Here is a 17,945-nt window from a genome sequence, read left to right on the forward strand (position 1 = left end):
CCAACAGCTGTCCACTGGGAGCAGCATAATTTCTCTGAGACAGAAAATTCACTGCACTCCAAAACATCCCACAACATGAGCTCAGCCCAACACAAGAAATTTGTTTTTGTTTTTGTTGTTCCCAAATGTACTTCTAAGGCTGAATACAAAAAAGGTTTTTTAAAAAGTAAGAAGTAGTTTGAAAAAGCCTTCTCTTCCAATGGTGTACACATACTGCCACCTCTTATTAAACAAGTTTTGCAGGTGTTTGAAACAATTCAAAAACCTGCTTATCAAGAGGCAAAAATCAGGAAATGTGTAACCATATTAAGCATTTTCAAACTGCATTCAACTTTGGAAGACAAAAACCTGTCTCCAGCTTAAGCATGAAGATGGATGTAACATAAAAAGAAAATATGAATGAAATCAAAGTAGGCTGTGGATGAAGCATAGGTGGGTATTGGACAGAAATATATGATACGTTTTGAATATATATTTTTCTGCTTAGCTCTTAAAGAGACTGAAACATGGCTACTTATGGAAGAAAATGAGGAAATTACTGTGGGTGTCGGTGGAGTGACTGCTGTATCTGAACCATTTCTTCTTCTTCTTCTCCGTCAGGTCTGCCACAGTCACACCTTCCATAGGCAAGGCAGGGATGAATGACAGGATGGAGGGATGAATAGGAAAGGAAATAATTTAGGGAAAGGGGTAAATGAATGAAGAATAACAAACTAATGTGAGTTACATAACAAAGACAATGGAGAAAAGTGGACAAGTTTCTCTCGTTCTCTTCAGATTGCTTTTTCTTATGTCAAAGTTGCCAAGATTAAACAAAGAAGCAAGGGCTCCTCCACCCCCGATTGGCACTTCCTAGTACTGAAAGCTACAGGGGCAGACTTGCGCTTCCCACACTTCAGCTGATACTGTGCTTTCTGGGGATCCAGAGGTGAGCGAAGGCATAGGGACACCCGGGGCAGGGCTAAGCGGGTGCATGTGTGGTGTCGCTACGTACGACACATGCACCGTATGTAGCGATGCCGCACATGCGCTGTACATAGCAGTTTGCCAGCGGTGCTGCTCCAGCACTGTATGAATGGCGCCAGGAGCCTCTGCTCGTGGCTGTGGCTGTGTGATGGCTGCTTGCACAGCAGCGGCAGCGCAAGCCCCCTCAGGGTGCCTTCTTGTCACCCCCCCCCCCAGACAGGGCACCTGGGTTAAACGGAAAAACGGGGCACTAAAATGGTGCTGACTGAATAGGCAACATGTCGTTTTTAATTCTAAAAAAGTAAATTTTCGCTAGAGAACTTTTTCCTCATTTATCTATTTACATAGCTCTGTCTAAAATAGACATAAAGAAATAACAAAGGAGGGGGGTGGAGGCAGTGGGAAGCAGGGGAAACACTTGTGATTATTTTCATTACACGTACCTGTGCTATTTTTCTAGAAAAAATGGTGCTAGTACTCACCATGAATGCCTTCCTTGTTTTCTTATAATGGCTATGGCACCCACCTGAGAGGTGCCGGAACTAAGTTCCTGCGAGTTCTGATTTTAAAAAAGCCCTGATATATACTTTGCCTTAATTACAATAGGTCCGTGCTTTAAAGCTCTGTGTCTGAGCTCTCTCTCTCTCTCTTGCGCCAAAGCTTTCCCTGTGAAAACCCACTCTTTACTGCTGAATTGGAGTAAATGGCAATCTGCTGAAAACCTGCATTGCTTCAGCTTTAAAGAGCAGGTTTTCACAAGGAAACCTATGCCTGGAAAGAGCAGGGCTAAAGGTAAGTGTGGGTAAGTCCCAGTTGGAGCCCACTGGGACTCCTCAAGTTGCCTCCATTCCTCAGAGGGTAGTCAGAGAGGCAGAAGGGTGAAAGGATCAAGATTCTCCAAATTTGTCCTCAGCTGACTGGGGAGGGAATACAGATGAGCTGAATAGGAGACTCATAAATATCTGTCTACTCACAGTGCTGACCTTAGTTGCTCTTACCACTTGCTCAGCGACCCCAAAGTAACTAATGAGGTCCCAATGAACTAATTAACTCAGTGCCAGGGGTTTTACCCTTGGAACTCTCTTCCATTTTCCCTTGCTGCAAATTATAGCCATGGGGAAGGGTACGCACAAGTAAAAGCATGCTACTAATTGGCCAATTCTGGGCACTGCTGAAGGAAAGAGCACAACCCCTGTATCCCTTCCCTCAGCAAAAGGCAGAGGGAGAAAAATAAAGAGACAGAGGGATCGGCCTGGCCTGCCCTTCTGTTCTGTTCCTGCCATCCAGTCGTGTCCCCGACTGCCAGATCCACCTGCTTCCCCAGTAGGGACACGGCATCCGACTCCCCTCCCTCCTCTCCACAAGAAGGATCCCTTCCCCAGCTGCCAGTTTGCTCAGGTTCTCACTAATCTTGCATCGCTGCTGCTTGGATTGATTCCTCCCTAATCCCCTCACCCAGAGCTGCCACAAGGCCCAGATGGTAGCATCCAGGCCACTGACTAAACTGTCCCCTCCTTCAGCAGGGCACTGGTCTCTGGCAAAGCAGGGCTAGGAAGCTGGCAGCGGGTGGCAGGCGGAGCCCTTACGAGTGTGCTTCTCGTCTGCCTCGTCCCCTTCCTCGTCAGGCTCAATGTCCTCGGCCTGCGTGATCCAATCCAAATAGCCCTTCAGGTCTTCCTCCATCTGCTGCTTCTCCCGTAACTTTTGGAAGTCACCCCGGGCCTTTGCCTTCTCTCGCTCCTTGGAAAATTCTCTGTGGGGAGAAATGGGTCAAATTAGCCGCACAGGCCAGCTTAGCCATCTGCTGAAAGACACCTACTGGTGCAAAGCCCGCCTGCCAGTAGCACAGCCTTTGATCCAGCTGGTTGTCATGTGTTTGGCACAGCCGGAAAGCTCTCTGGGTGCTTAAGGGACACACAGGGCTGAATCAAAACATCAGAAAGTCAGAGCAGGGAATGAGAAATTAAGTACAAGCTCCCACCTACCTCCACAAACATATAATACATACACTCCAATGTCAGGATCATCCACACGCCAGCTACCCACAGATCTGGCCACCTCAGCTAGGCCACAGATGTCACAGGCAGACAGCGAACAGAAAATACACCACAGATGGTCAACCTGTGACATGGGGTTATGACAGTTCATGGCACTTCTGAACCACTCCTGAAATCTGCAGCACTCCTGGCTATGGCATACGAGAGTCAGGCCTGAATTTTTGCCTGACATGCTAGTTCTGCACTGCACTGCTCTGCTCTACAGATCCATAGATTAGAGGCAAAACCATAACAAGGCGCAGGGTGGCAAAAGAGCAGCCCTGCTAGATCAGACCAAAGGCCCATCTAGGACAGCATTTTGTTCTCACAGAGGCCAGCCAGATGCTTATGGAGATTCCACAGCAGGACATGAGCACAACAGCACTTTCCCACTCATGGATCCCAAACCTGTGAGGTAGATTAGGCTGAGAGACAGTGAATGGCCCAAGGTCACCAAGTGAGCTTCATGGCCGAGTGGGGACTAGACCGTTGCTCTTCCAGGTCTTAGTCCAACATTCTAACCACCATACCACTCAGGGTCTCTATTATAACGTCTAATGCTTTGGGCATGGCTTGTGTCACACTCAAGGCTGCACCAAGACATTTTGGAACCTGCAGTGAACCACAAAATAGTGCCTCCACTCTGGCCAGGAAAGAAGGGGTGAGTGAAGATCTACATCTGGAACAATGGGGAGGGGGAGATCTATATCAGGAACAAGAGTTGGAAGAGACCAGCTGCACCTCCTGTTTGCAAAGAGGCTGCAGTAGAAGCAGTACTGGGCAGCGGCAGTGGGGGGGGGGCTTGCCAAGGAGATTTTGCCCTCCAAGAAGTGTGCTGCAGCTGTTGCTTCCACTGCAGCAGTGGCAACAGTGGGCGATGCTTTCCTTGGAGGGCGGGTCTGCTGCCCCTGTGGATCCTGCCACCTGAGGTTGTCGCCTCACCTTGCCTCATGGCAGGGCTGGCCCTGTGCACACCTGCTAAAAAAAATCAGTCACCACTACTATTATACACTACATCAAAGTGCCCTGACAAGTTGGTAACTCAGCAGAATGGCTCTTCCCTTTGCCTGGCACCTGGCATCAGTCATTCTGGCCCTAAATCCATAACCCACTAGCTTCTTCTGTTCCCTTCGCTGGGGGGGGGGGGAGCGGTACAGCATAGAACCTGGACCACATCAACTGCCAGCAATCATTGCACACATTAACTTGCATATGCTAGGCTAAAAGATATCATACCAACTCATGGTTCACGCTAACCAGTTAACGACACAAGAGATGTCATGGTTTAGAGAGGTGGTCTGCTACCATTTCCCGTTTTATCAGTACTCAGGTTTATAACTTCACTCTACTAGGTGTGTCTTTGAGAAGGTAAGCAACCATTGTAAACTATGCTTTCTTAATTCAGATATTAGACTAAACCATAGTTAACAAATATAGTACCGGTACTTCAAACCAAGTTTTCTGGTTTTGGTTTGCCCAACAATAGTTTGTCAATTTAGACATCACACAATACCATAATTACATTTTCTGGTTTTATTTTATGTCCTTCCTACCCTCTTTTTGCTTCTGCTTCATTCTTCCTATCTGACTGTGAACCCATGGGAACGGGTTTGTCCCCTCACACCCCATGTGGGGCTAACATTACTTTAAGCACCCAATGAATGAATCATAACAATTCCACAAATGAGCAAAATCAATTCAACAGATATTACAAAGTACAAATGCAACCCATGCTACCTTTGGCAGATTCTGGATCTCTCACAGAAGTCACCTCCCCATTTGAATGCTGGTGGAACCATTTTGTGTGAATGGTTACATGCTATCTATTTATCCAGCTATCCAGTTACCACATGTATGTAGGCACAAGAAGCAGCCCTCAAAGGCATCTCAGAAATACACTGGCTGATTCACATGCTATACTCACTCCAAATCCGACTTACCCACTCAGCACACCCAAAACCAGATTGAGCACGAAGAAGGAGCCAAAGATGACAAGGCTGACAAAGTAGAGCCAGGGCAGCTCGTGACCCATTGCATCCTGCATCTGGAGTAGAGAGAGGGACAATAAGCAGAAAATTATATGGATTGCTCTGTATGAGCCATTGGCAGTGCTGCTCCCCCCCCCACTAGTGGAGGAAGCTGCCTCACCCAGTAGAGCACATCGGTCCAACCTTCCATGGTGATGCACTGGAAGACAGTCAGCATGGCAAAAAAGAAGTTGTCGAAGTTGGTGATGCCACCATTGGGTCCTTCCCACTTCCCACGGCACTCACTATTGTTCGTCAAGCATTCCCGGCCATGCCCAGAGAAGGCACAAGGTGATGGGTCCTCCTCAGCCTCCAGGTCTGCAAGGGATGCAGAGAATTTTTTTTTTTTTGGGGGGGTGGACAGACAGGGAGAAGAGTGACAGGTTCATTCTAGTGCTGAACCAAACTATGTTTCACAAACATCTGCATATCTCTCAAAATGTGCCCTGTATTTCCAACACCCCCACCCCCAAATACTAAAACATACACACACCAAAAATTCACTTGATAGTTCAATATTCTTTTAACATTTAGGCAATTAAGCATATCAGTAGACAGCTTTTAAAATCCAGTCATGCATTTATGTTGCTGAAAATGAAACTGGCTATTTGGATTAGAATCATAGAATTGTAGAGTTGGAAGGAATTCTGAGGGTCATCTAGTCCAGCCCCCTGCAATGCAGAAATATGCAACTGTCCCTTACAGGGATCAAACCCAAGGCCTTGGCGTTATCAGCAACACACACTATCTAACTGAGCTAAGAGAGGTTGCATGTGTAATAGGGAGTCCTTGGAGCACCCACAATTGCCTGACCTTGACTCCCATAGGTTCAGGTCGGGGGTCACAAGCAAGAGACTTCAGCCAGGAGATAGAAGCAAAACAGTGGCCAGTAGGCCTGATCTTTATTGTTGCAAGACTTCCCACCACCACAAAGACGAAGCAGCCAGAAGACCCAAACAATGGTGACATCAGTTTTAAAAGTTTCCCATAATACATTTCCAGAAGCATCATCAAGACATCGTAGATACATCACAGAAAAGTTGTGGTCACAGGTAGAACCTGAGATCCAGGCTCTGCAAACTCTGCTGTTATTCCTTTTCTCAAGATTAGGGACTGCCGCCAGGGATCTGGAGCCTCTGACCAAACAGGCACCTTGCGAATGGAGCTTTGAACCCAAATGAATGAGGTTTTGATAATGTGCAGTGAAGACTCGCTGTTCTTGCCTCGTGATGAGGCAAGGCTCGGGGGAGGGGTCTCTCAACCTCTCCTATTCAATTTCCCTGTAACACATGAAACTCACTATGTAGCTCCTGATCACATTGTGAAAGGCTCTTTCAAGTTTATAACAACAACAGCAACAAAGCAGTAGATGATGATAAAAGATAGCTGCAAATGGGTATGAAAAAATGTTTGAAAGAGAAGCCTTTCACATTCTTCAGAACTGCAGCTCTCACACTGAAAACTGAATTCAACCGAAATTCATCCCAGCAGTGCTATTCCCCATTCTGGAAGGAAGGAGTAGGATTATTCCCTACAGTTCATTTGCACACACTTGGATTGGTCTCTCTCCCTAAAATTTAACATTTTTGGAGGCAAGAATGATCTACATACCTCCCCCCACACTTGCAGAACTATACCTGAACCAACGATGAAGCAGGTCTTGTGCATGCGGCCGATAAAGAGCTCCAAGCCAATGATAGCATAGATGATGATGACGAAAAGGACAAGCAGCGCAATGTGCAGGAGGGGCACCATGGCTTTCATGATAGAGTTCAAGACAATGTGCAGGCCTAGTTGGTGGAGAGGATTCAGAACATGGTGTTAACTTTGCAGAAGCATGATGAGCAGTGCTGCAGCATGCAGCGCAATCACAACTGGGCATGTATACATGGCTGCAGGTGGAGAGCTCAGTCTCAGGAGCAGAATACAACCAGAAGGGGTGGAGGATTCTCCTTCACAGCACAATGAACATTTGTAGAGAACCTGAAGCTAAATCATTTGCAGATGAATTGCCTCTGGGTCAAATTTCATACACCGCATTGAAGGAGCTGCTCCTGCTATCCATTGTGCAATGTGCTTGCAGCAGTGCAGAGCATGGTGAATACGGCTGTGTGCTGCTGTGCATAGCATGTAATACAATGTGGATGCATGAACTAAAATGCAAGTGGTGCTTTAATGTGGCCCTGCACAGCAGGCACGCAGTTTGTGGGAACTGTATTTAAGGAGACTTGCAGAGTGGCTGTAAGTCACAATAATGCAATCACATGGAATGTGTCAATGTGCTGCCTAGCAAGACAGCATGCAAATCTGTGCACGTGGTATGCTCTGGGTAATACTGTGTGTCTGCATGGAAGCCAACATGAAGCTCGATGTGCAGGTCTGATTGCATACAGTGCAATGCCTGTGATGCATTGTAGCAGATTAAACATGAGCTGCAGTATAATACTGCAGTGTGATCTAGTGCAGAATGATAGCATATGTTTTGGCAAAATAAAGTGACTCTGGCTAATGCCACGACATGCAGTGAGGTGCAATAAGGCAACCATTATGTGGCATATGCCCCCAAATTGCTGTGAATGGTCTTTATTGCTCTGTGGTATAGCAGTGCAACTGTGCACAATGCAGTGTGGATATGGCATCACAAGAAGACTGCGACAACACATGGTAAAGCACCTCTCTGCTCAATAAGCTACTCTGGCAAAGCAAAGCAGAGTGCAGCCACTATGCAGCTAGCAGCAAAACCAATACAGTGATACCTCGAGTTACAAACGCCTCAGGTTACAAAGTCCACTAACCTGGAAGAGTAACCTCAGGATGAGAATGGAAATCATGTGCCGGCGGCACAAGAGCAGCAAGAGGCCCCCATTAGCGAAAGCAAGCCTCTAGTTAAGAACAGTTTCAGGTTAAGAACAGACCTCTGGAATGAATTAAGTTCATAACTAGAGGTACCACTGTATGTACAGTTAGGCACATGATATGTGGTACAGCAGAAATACCATATACAGTAGTGTATATGTACAGTGTATAAATGCAGCTCAGAGCATCAACTCAACGGCATCTCCATTTGACCCAAAGCAGTGCAAAGGATGGTGCACTGATTGTTATCAGCTTCTCTCTTCAGAGACTACTACCAAGGAAACATAGGGGGGGCCCTCCAGACATCCTTTTTATTGCACATCATGATTATTTGCGCTCTTGATGTTTTTGGGGGCAGTTACATGTGATCCCACTTTCAATACTGTTTGTAGTGGTCTCACGGCTTCATTTCCAGTCAGCGCATGCCCGGTAACTTCCAGCTGAAACCCCTTAATTTTTATACCCCAAATGTTCTGGTTTATTTTTGTCCTCCATTTGTTGTGCTGACAGCTCCTCTGCCTAGCAATAATGGGATAGCATTGGGGAGACATCACACAACAAACTAAAGCAGAATCAATTAACCACTACATGTATGATTATTGTGTCAAGAACATATTGCAGAAAGTTCACCAACAATTAAACACCAGTCCGGAGGCGCCCTGTGTGTAAAAGAGAAAGATGCTTACTAGGGACACCAGAGACGAGGCGCAAAGGTCTCAGGACACGGAAGGCTCTCAGAGCTTTGACATCAAACCCGCCCGGCTTCCCGCTCATGTGATGAGCCTCTCCAGGCTTGTGGGAAACTTGTTCCAGGATGACACTGAAGAGACTGGGGAGGGGGGAGAGAGGATCATGATGAGACAGGCAGGGGACCTTTCTTCCCATGAAGAGCCCACCCAAACACAGATAAAAGAATGACAAACTAGCTTCTAGCCCCATAGACAGACCCATTTATGGCCTTCACTCTCTAGGGTTAACAGTGTGAAGCAGGCCCTGGTGAGTAATATTATTGTTATCATCATCATTATTATATCCACTATATGGTCCCAGAGTGGGTTACAACAATTAAAACACAATGTTGAGGTGCCAGCCATTGATAGACCAATCCTATATTTTAATCCTTTTTAAAACTACCTTAAGGAGGGGGTGTTCAGTCTCTCCTCTCCTCTCTAATTCTAGAGATCAGTGTTCTTCACCGGATGAGGACTCAGAGTATTGATCCTCAGGCTATAAGGACTATCCCCTTTTCAAGATCATTCCCCTTAACCTAATCCCAAAGGGAACTAAGGATTTGGGGATTGTCTGGCGAGATGCTTGAGCCTTCCCCCCCCCCCAAAAAAAAACACCAGAGCTGGGCTCTAAAATGTGGGTTATAATAAAGGCAATTAAGCATAATTCCTTTTGCTCTCCTTTGAGCAACAATAGCTGGCCTCCACATATCTGATAAATTACACTTGAATCCTCAGGGCATCGTATACGAGGTTATTCCATTTTATCCTCAAAATAGTGAGAAAGTGGCCTGGGCTTACCCAGTGAGCTTTACCGCTAAGCAGAGAAGAAATCTGAATTCAGTTCTCCCTGGTCCATGCCCAACACTGTCTACTGCTCTACACTGCTGCTCAACAGATGGCTCATGATCCATGCCAGCATCTGACACACCATGGCAATAGGCCCTGGGGCGCACATTTAATATAATGACGTGCAGCCATTTTGGGTGGTAAAATGTCCTTGATGGCCCTGATGATGGTGGAGGGGGTTTTAATTGGGACTTCTGCAAAGAAGGCTTGCCTGAGGGCTCCAGGAGAAATATCCCCCCGCCCCTCCACCAGTGGATGGCTTGGTATGTAGCACATATTGCAGTCTGAATTGCATGGGCCATGTGTAGGGGACCTTCGGTCCTCCAAATGTTGCCGAACTGAAACTCCAGTCAGCCCTAGCAAGTATGGCCAATATGTAGTTCAGCAATATCGGAAGGGCCACAGATACCCCACACCGGTCATAGGTTAATTTGTAAGCAAACGAACAAGTGGGATGGCATAGCCTTTTAACAGACTTGCCATGTCTCTGGAGCTGACCTCAGGTTTCAGGATCTTTATCAGATGGAGAGAAACCTCCAGGCACAGCAGGATCTCAGGCTGGCAGGGGGTGTAGGAAACTGCCCTGAAGTAGGTCTGCCAAGCCCAGTGCAAGACGGGCTCTTTAGGTTATTGAGCAAAGGTATTTTCCCCAATCACCTGATCCTTTCAACCAGAAGTGGTGGTTCTGAACCTGGATCTTTCCATGTGCAAAGTGTGGTGCCTCCCACTGAATTAAGAGTTCTGGCTATTGTCCTCTTTTATTTGTGTTATTGATTTTTATAAGTATATATACCACCCAATACTTTTTTATTCCAGGGTAATTAGCAATCACACAAAAACACCATTAAAACTGCAATAAAACAGCATAAGACAATTTAAATGTACTGTATCTAAGAGTCACGGTGAATTTGGATACAGTGTTATCTACATGATCTCTGTTGGGTCATATATGCAAGATAATTGCTCATTTTGTTTATTTTATTTAAAATGAAATAAAATTAATTTATATAAAAAAGACATGGTGAATAATTGAAAAATGTTTTCAGCTGGCACCTAAAAGGTAGCAAAGCAGGTGCCAGTCAGAACTCTCTGGAGAGGATGTTCCCCAAACTGAGGACCACAACCAAGCATGTCCATGTTCACCAGCTGCTTCACCTCTGGCAGCAGAGGCACCTGGGGAAGCACGTTTCAGGTGGCTTCCATAAATGGGCAGCTTGGTGTGGTGCAGGGATTCTTTTGCTTGAGAGCTTTTACAATTACTTCCATGTCCTTCCCCTGCCTCATGTCCATCAGACTCCCCTTTCAGGCACCAGGGTGCCAGGTGTCAAGCCTTGTCCCAACTAGAGACCATCGTAGGCCTCATTCCTCTCTTAGCAGGCTCCACACTTTGAACTACCAGGTACCACCCCTTAGGTCACAGGTAGGATGGGTGAATGTCTATTTCAGTTTCTCATTTTCTAGGCTTAAGCACAGCTCTTCACATTTCAACATCGGTTTGCTTTATTTTTTAAAAGGCCTCATGAAAATTCATCAGCATTTTAGTGCTGCTCTGCTCGTTCCCTTCTACTTTATTTGATGTTGTGTCTGCATGGCCTATTTACAATAAGAGTCCTATTCATATGTTCACAGCATAAGCATTTAGTTATGGGCACTGGCTCTGGCTAGTTGACCATTTCAAGTCCCTTCAAACACAAGACTTGGGCCTCTCCCTTCCTACTAACATTGCCAGGTACAGACCCCCAATAGGGCTTCCTGTACGTTTAACTGTTTGGTTGAAAGAATTATGACAGCTTTGTCCATCACAGTGGTAAGAAAGGACACATCCTTTGGCACACATTTTACAGAAACAAGGGTTTTTCTCAGGACCTGGATCTAATTCTTCAACTTCGTTAATAATTGCTTGCTATACAGACTTATTTGCATTAAGATGCTGCAGAAGAGCTGCGCTACTGCAGTTTCCCCAAATCTCCCCTCTCTCTGTTGCCAGGCAGTCCATTTGGAGAGATATACTTGGGACTTTTGGCAACCTGCAGAAGTGATTTGCACTCACTCATTATGCCACGGAAAAAACTCACCCCACCACAACGATGACAAAATCGAGAAGGTTCCAGCCATTGCGGATGTAGGCGCTGGGATGCATGACCAGTCCATAGGCAAGGATCTTGAGGAAAGTCTCCACCGTGAATATGATGAGAAAAACATACTCCACTTGCTCCTGTGGAGGAAGAAGGCCAGTAGGCCCAAATTATACTTCCAACCTTCTCCTGCTTGTGTCCTGAAAAGCAATCTATCACTTTACAGTGGTACCTCAGGTTACATATGCTTCAGGTTACAGACTCCGCTAACCTGCAAACAGTACCTCGGGTTAAGAACTTTGCTTCAGGATGAGAACAGAAATCGTGCTCCGGCGGCGCAGCAGCAGCAGGAGAGCCCATTAGCTAAAGTGGTGCTTCAGGTTAAGAACAGTTTCAGGTTGAGAACGGACCTCCGGAACGAATTAAATACTTAACCCGGGGTACCACTGTAAGGTGTTCAAGTGAAATTTCAATATTAGATAAAGAATTATTACAAAATAAGACAAAGGCAATTTCTAAAATGTATGGAATCTTATTGGAATGGGAGGTTAAGGATGAATACGTAAAAGAGGTAATCCCACTGTATTGGGATTTGAAACCAGTCACATGTTCCAAAGTCAGGACAATCCCAAAGAGCTCCACTTGAAAGCTCCAGTCCTGGAAAGTTACACTAGAGACAGAGACTGGAAATTCCCATCAAGGGAAATGGGCAAAAAATTCTCTGGATTAGCATTATCTCAGTCCAACACCAGCACAAGCAGCTTACAGAGTGGACAAGGAAATAGGAGGGAGAGCAAAGAGTTGGGAGTATCACACATATACATGGCTACAGGAATAAGTGCGGCCACTTGCACACACACTCCCCAGAAAAGAGGAGCGTGCATTTGTCACTCACAGCATGCAAAATTCAATATAAACAAACACAAAAACACAGGGAAGAAAAGATATGTGGAGCTATAGCACATAACCTAGAAATCCCGATCAATAGGCCATCCCTTTACTGAGACCCACTTGTAAGAGAACCAGAAACACAGTGCAGTTAGCACTACTTTCTGCTTCCTTCTTTTATACCAGTAAATGTTATCTTCTCCTTCAATGAGAACAGAATCTCTGGACTCTGTCCTGCCATTGTAAACAACAAAGCCCTCCCCCAGTGGTACAGTATATGCACTGTGTGAACTGTAAAAAAAATAATTCTTAAAAAAATGTCTGGTAGAGAAATGAGATCAAGTTCTGTCTTTGACTTCACTGGTGTCAAGCATTTCAGGATTTACCCTAGAGGGGAGAAACAGAGATCAGAAACTGGCCCCCATCCAGTTTCAGTCATGGATTATTCTGGATTTACTCCAGGGAAGCTGAGATCAAACTCCAGCCCTGACCCCAGCTGCAATCAGCAGAGGACTTCAAATTCACAGGGGAGCTTCTGTGGCCTCACTGCAAGACCCTCGGTCACCAGAGTGAACTAGGAATTTGTGGGGATGAGGGGGCAGGGGGCAGCCTGTTGCCTCAGCTGCCCCCAGTCAGGTGGTGGATTAATGGTTATTAAGAGATAATAGTTTTAATTAGCATTAACGTGTTGCCTCAGACAGAAATCAAGATGTAAAAGTGGAATCATTAAGGAAGAAGGAGGCCACGGCAAAGGAGTTTACTGGACTACAAGGTGAAGAAAAATAAGGAGCAGCTGCGTGATCCAGGATTTGGGGTATCTCTAGCCGGAAGGTGGCATGTGGTGGGTTACAGCAAGGAAGCAGACCTTGGAGACAACATTCCTGGCTTCACATGATGTTGTCTTCCTGTGTCAGACCTTGGGCCTACCCTTCTAGTTCAGTACCTGTACTATCTGACAACAGTTTTCTGAGGTCTCCAGCTGTCCAAAATCCTTTTCACTGCATCCTTCAGCATGCCGAATATGTGCTCTGCCATTGCGCTATGCTCTCCCCCACTCCCCACCCTTCCCTCCAAGGCTTTGGGAAAGGCGGAAAGGAACTCACCAAGTTGTGGTTGGAGACATTCGAGTCATCCTCAGGGAAGGGGATATAGACTCCTAAGGCCACACAGTTGGCGAAGATGGTCATAAGAATGAGGATATCAAAGGGTCTGGGAACATTCAGTTAAGGCAACAGACAGGAATTTCTTCTCCCTCCTTCCCCCAAGGAAAAAAAGAGGGCTTCCCCACCCCCACCTCCACCCTGAGTCAGATGTCTCCCAAATTGTAAGAATAGGATGCTTCCATTCAACAATGCTGATGGCAGCACGGCGGATGGGGTTGTTCAGCCTGAGACAGAAGAGGGCTCGTGGTGAACGGTGCACCACGTTGGTCCCTTGGGTTTTATGCTTGTTGTGCTGGAGACGCTTCTTCTGGGCATTGCTGCCTGTAGAGCCCAGTGTATCTGAGCCCCCGCCAGCAAGTGTCCATGCCAGGGCCTGGCCTGTTGCCTCCACAAAAGCCTCGGCCGCCGAGCGTGGGATCTCGGGGGTGCCAGCTGCTGCAAGGTGGAAACAGGGCAAGGGGGAGTTAAGGATGGATCTAAAGGCTAACTGCCCTGTTTCTTAGAAAAGGCACAAAAAAGAAATAAGGTTCTGAAAAACACAAAAAGGTTGGTTAATATATAAATATGACAGAGCACGTTCCACTGTGGGAGACTTTTCCAAGACTAAGGCCTCTGTGAGCTCAGGCTGAAATAAAACTTCAGATGTTTGCCTGGGACCTATGGTTTGGCCTCAGGACTTCACACTCATTCATTTCCATTATCAGTCCGAGTTATACATCAAAACACCTCATTCTGATTGCAACACCAAAGCCATACACTTCTCTGTTTTTTTTCAGCTGCTGTTCCAATCTTAAACAGTGTCCAAGCCTCCTACCCTTTACTTCAACCCCTTTGCTAACCTAGGACCAAATGTTTAACTATTGAGAACCACTATAATGCAAAAGTTTGCCTGATGCCCCCCATAGCTGGACTCCAGATCATTCATCTTCTACCAGCCCCTACTTACCACTGTCTTATTCCTCTCAGTATCTTCTGAACACACCCCTAAAAGCTGCAATCCCAAATGCACTAAGTAAACTCCTTTCAGTAACACTTACTTCTGAGTAAACATGTCTAGGATTGCACTGTAAGACTCTTACCCACCTCCCAACAGCTTGTCCCTACCTTGTTAACTAAACGCATCTACATCTACTCACGTCCTCCGTTGCACTCGGACATCTTGCTGACTGGTTGCAGGGGGTGAGAGGGCAGATGAGGAAATCTCCAGAAGATGCTAGCACTTTAGACCAACTACCTCTTCCCCTTGCAAGGGGCAGCTTCCCATTCTTTTGGCCTTTCTCCCTGGGCGGGGAGGAAGGACCAAATTAACCCTACGTGCTCTCATGGGAGGGCAGAAGCAGGAGCCTTCCCAGCCCTGCAGATGCGCTCCTTGCTTTCCACAGCAGTTCTCCCGCTGAAAAGGATTTGAGCCCCTGCTCGTGTCTGCTTCTCTCTCACACTCTCTCTCTTTCTCTCGCTCTCCCTGCTTCGTTTCCTAGCTCTCGGTTGAGGATTAAGGCAGATTGCCTACTTTAAAGGGCAGCGCAGGAGGCAGGGAGGAGGGAGCTCACACAGCTGGTTAGGTCACTGACTGTTGAGAGCTGGGGACATCCCAGCCACACAAGCCAGCCTAGGCCTGGAAAGGGGTAGTATGAAAGATGTGAGTGAAATGGGAACAGCCTTGTCATAATCCAACACACCCTACCTGAGTGTTGTGTAAAAGCAGCATAAGGGAGCTCTTGTAAATGATGGATCTCTCCGTGACCAAAACCAGACCGACACCAAGTCTTCTATGATGGCAAGTTCCCTTTCTTTCTTCAGACAGTCTGGCTTCATACCTCCACCCTCAGTCACCCTGGCACAGATTACGCACAAAGAGCCCATTTGCATGTCTTTTTGGGGTGCAGGATAGGATGGGATACTGAGATGGTTGTTCCCAATGTAGGGCCTTGCTCACTTACCTCAGGGCATTCTGGGGTGAACGGACCCAGCTTTTGTACTCCTGTGCACACTACCGCACAAACACTTTTACCTTTAAAACACATTCAAAACACAACCTTTCCCTTAAAAGAATCCTGGGCACTGCAGTTTACCCCTCAAAGAGTTACAATTCCCAGCAGCCCTTAACAAACTAAAGTGCCCAGAATTTTTTGAGGAGAAAATCCGCTTCTAATGTGCTTTAAAGGTATGGAGGTACAATGTCTTATGAAAAGGACAGCAACTGGCATAATTAATTGGTGAGTCAATAAAAATCTTAAAATTTACTATTGTTATTTTATAATATAGGGTTGCTTTTTAAAAACAATATTAGCCTGATGCCAACAAATGTGGAAAAAGAAGATAAGGTAGTCAAACAAATGTAAAACATTGGCACAGACTATACATGTATGAGATACAATTACTCTAGATCGAGTGCACTCTCAACACTGGTTTGGGAAGCAGTGTTTTGTCTTATGTTTCACATTGTTTCATGTGAAATACTGCATTTTGATGTGTTTTCCCCAAAACCAGCTTCAGAAAAAGAATGACATTAAGCCCATAATGTGTATACAACCTTTGTTTTCCTGCCTTCTGGCACAGGACAGGAAATGTAAAGCATTGCTTTCTGTCAAAATTCATGAATGGCTCACACGTGCCAACTCTAAACAGAGGTGGACTGTACCACTATATTTCATTGTTTGATTATATACAGTGGACAACGTGGGTTGCGAACGTGATCCGTGCGGGAGGCACATTCACAACCTGCAGTGTTCACAACCGCAGCGCATGCGCGGGTCATGATTCAGCACTTCTGTGCATGCGCAAAGCATGATTTAGTGCTTCTGCGCAAGCGCCGAAACCCGGAAGTAACCCGTTCCAGTACTTCCTGGTTCGGCGCGGCGCACAACCCGAAAACGGGCAACCAGAAGCGCCTGCGACCCGAGGTATGGCTGTAGAATATATGGAAAGAATGAAACTGAAAGATAGAAAAGTGAAAGGAAAAGAAAGGGGAAGAAAGGACAACTAGATATAAGAATTAAAAAGGGTGAGAGTTTATTTGCAGTTAATATTTGAGCAGGTGCAGCTTTTGTTAGCTATGCATGGCAATTTGCACTTGATAAAGTGTCTCCTTTCATATAATGATTGTTGATGATCCCCAGCAGGCTAGGGACAAAGGTGAGAGCTGTTTCCTAGTTCTGCTGTATCTCTCAGCGGCCTTTGATACCACCAACCATGACATCCTTCTGGACCGTCTAGAGGGGCTGGGAGCTGGGGGCACTGTCATACAGTGGTTCCGCTCCTTCCTCCTGGGCTGTGTTCAGAAAGTGGTGGTGGGGGATGAGTGTTCAGACCCCTGGGCTCTGTCCATGCTTTTTAATATCTACATGCAGCCGCTGGGAGAGATCATCAGGAGGTTTGGCCTGGCTGTTCATCAGTATGTGGATGAGACACAGCTCTACCTCTCTTTTAAATCAGAACCAGTCAAGGCGGTGAAGGACCTGTGTGAGTATATGGAGGCAGTTGGAGGATGGATGGCAGCTAACAGATTGAGGTTGAATCCTGACAAGATAGAAGTACTGTTTTGGGGGGACAGGGGGCGCACGGGTGTGGGCGACTCCCTGGTCCTGAATGGGGTAACTGTGCCCCTGAAGAACCAGGTGCGCAGCCTTGGAGTAATTTTGGACTCACAGCTGTCCATTGAGATGCAGGTCAACTCTGTGTCCAGGGGAGCTGTCTACCACCTCCATCTGGTACACTGGCTGAGACCCTACCTGCCCACAGACTGTCTTGCCAGAGTGGTACATCTCTCGCTTGGACTACTGCAATGTGCTCTACGTGGGGCTACCTTTGAAGGTGACCCAGAAACTACGACTAATCCAGAATGCGGCAGCTAGACTGGTGATTGGGAGTGGCCGCCAAGACCACATAACACTGGTCTTGAAAGACCTACATTGGCTCCCAGTATGTTTCTGAGCAGAATTCAAAGTGTTGGTGCTGACCTTTAAAGCTCTAAACCATGGGTAGGCAAACTAAGGCCCGGGGGCTGGATCTGGCCTAATCGTCTTCTAATTCTGGTCCGCAGATGGTCCAGGAATCACCATGTTTCTACATGAGTAGAATGTGCCCTTTTATTTAAAATGCATCTCTGGGTTATTTGTGGGGCATAAGAATTTGTTCATTTTTTCTTCTTCAAAATATAGTCTGCCCCCCCCAAGGTCTGAGGGACAGTGGACTGGCCCCCTGCTGAAAAAGTTTGCTGACACCTGCCCTAGCCTTGGCCCAGTATACACTGAGGTCCAGCTCCGAGGGTCTTCTGGCGGTTCCCTCCCTGAGAGAAGCGAGGTTACAGAGAACCAGGCAGAGGGCCTTCTCAGTAGTGGCGCCCACCCTGTGGAAC

The 17,945-nt window shown here is 46.5% G+C and overlaps 2 protein-coding genes across 5 annotated transcripts in view; both read right to left on the reverse strand.

The window, feature by feature from the left end:
• CACNA1F (calcium voltage-gated channel subunit alpha1 F) overlaps window positions 1–13,628 on the reverse strand; it is a 56,350-nt gene extending 42,722 nt beyond the window's left edge. For all 4 annotated transcript variants that reach the window (XM_083718021.1, XM_083718022.1, XM_083718020.1 and 1 more), the window contains exons 1-8: window positions 13,529–13,628; window positions 11,538–11,677; window positions 8,572–8,714; window positions 6,667–6,819; window positions 5,151–5,347; window positions 4,943–5,046; window positions 2,553–2,719; window positions 540–617 (exon numbers count right to left, since the gene is read on the reverse strand). In XM_083718021.1, coding sequence (XP_083574147.1) covers window positions 540–617; window positions 2,553–2,719; window positions 4,943–5,046; window positions 5,151–5,347; window positions 6,667–6,819; window positions 8,572–8,714; window positions 11,538–11,677; window positions 13,529–13,612 — 1,066 coding nt within the window. In that variant the 5' untranslated portion in view covers window positions 13,613–13,628. The remainder of the gene's footprint in view (window positions 1–539; window positions 618–2,552; window positions 2,720–4,942; window positions 5,047–5,150; window positions 5,348–6,666; window positions 6,820–8,571; window positions 8,715–11,537; window positions 11,678–13,528) is intronic.
• On the reverse strand, window positions 13,626–15,594 carry LOC310835455 (voltage-dependent L-type calcium channel subunit alpha-1F-like; the record flags this gene model as incomplete). The annotated part of the gene is made up of 3 exons (XM_083720087.1): window positions 14,725–15,594; window positions 13,765–14,023; window positions 13,626–13,680 (listed from the first exon to the last, which is right to left on the reverse strand). The coding sequence occupies exons 1-3, from the start codon at window positions 14,744–14,746 to the stop codon at window positions 13,626–13,628; spliced, it is 336 nt and encodes a 111-aa protein (XP_083576213.1). The 5' UTR covers window positions 14,747–15,594.
• Window positions 15,595–17,945: the final 2,351 nt, after the last annotated feature.

Source organism: Podarcis gaigeae, assembly GCF_964106915.1.
Source record: "Podarcis gaigeae genome assembly, chromosome: 17".
Classification (NCBI taxonomy): Eukaryota; Metazoa; Chordata; class Lepidosauria; order Squamata; family Lacertidae; genus Podarcis; species Podarcis gaigeae.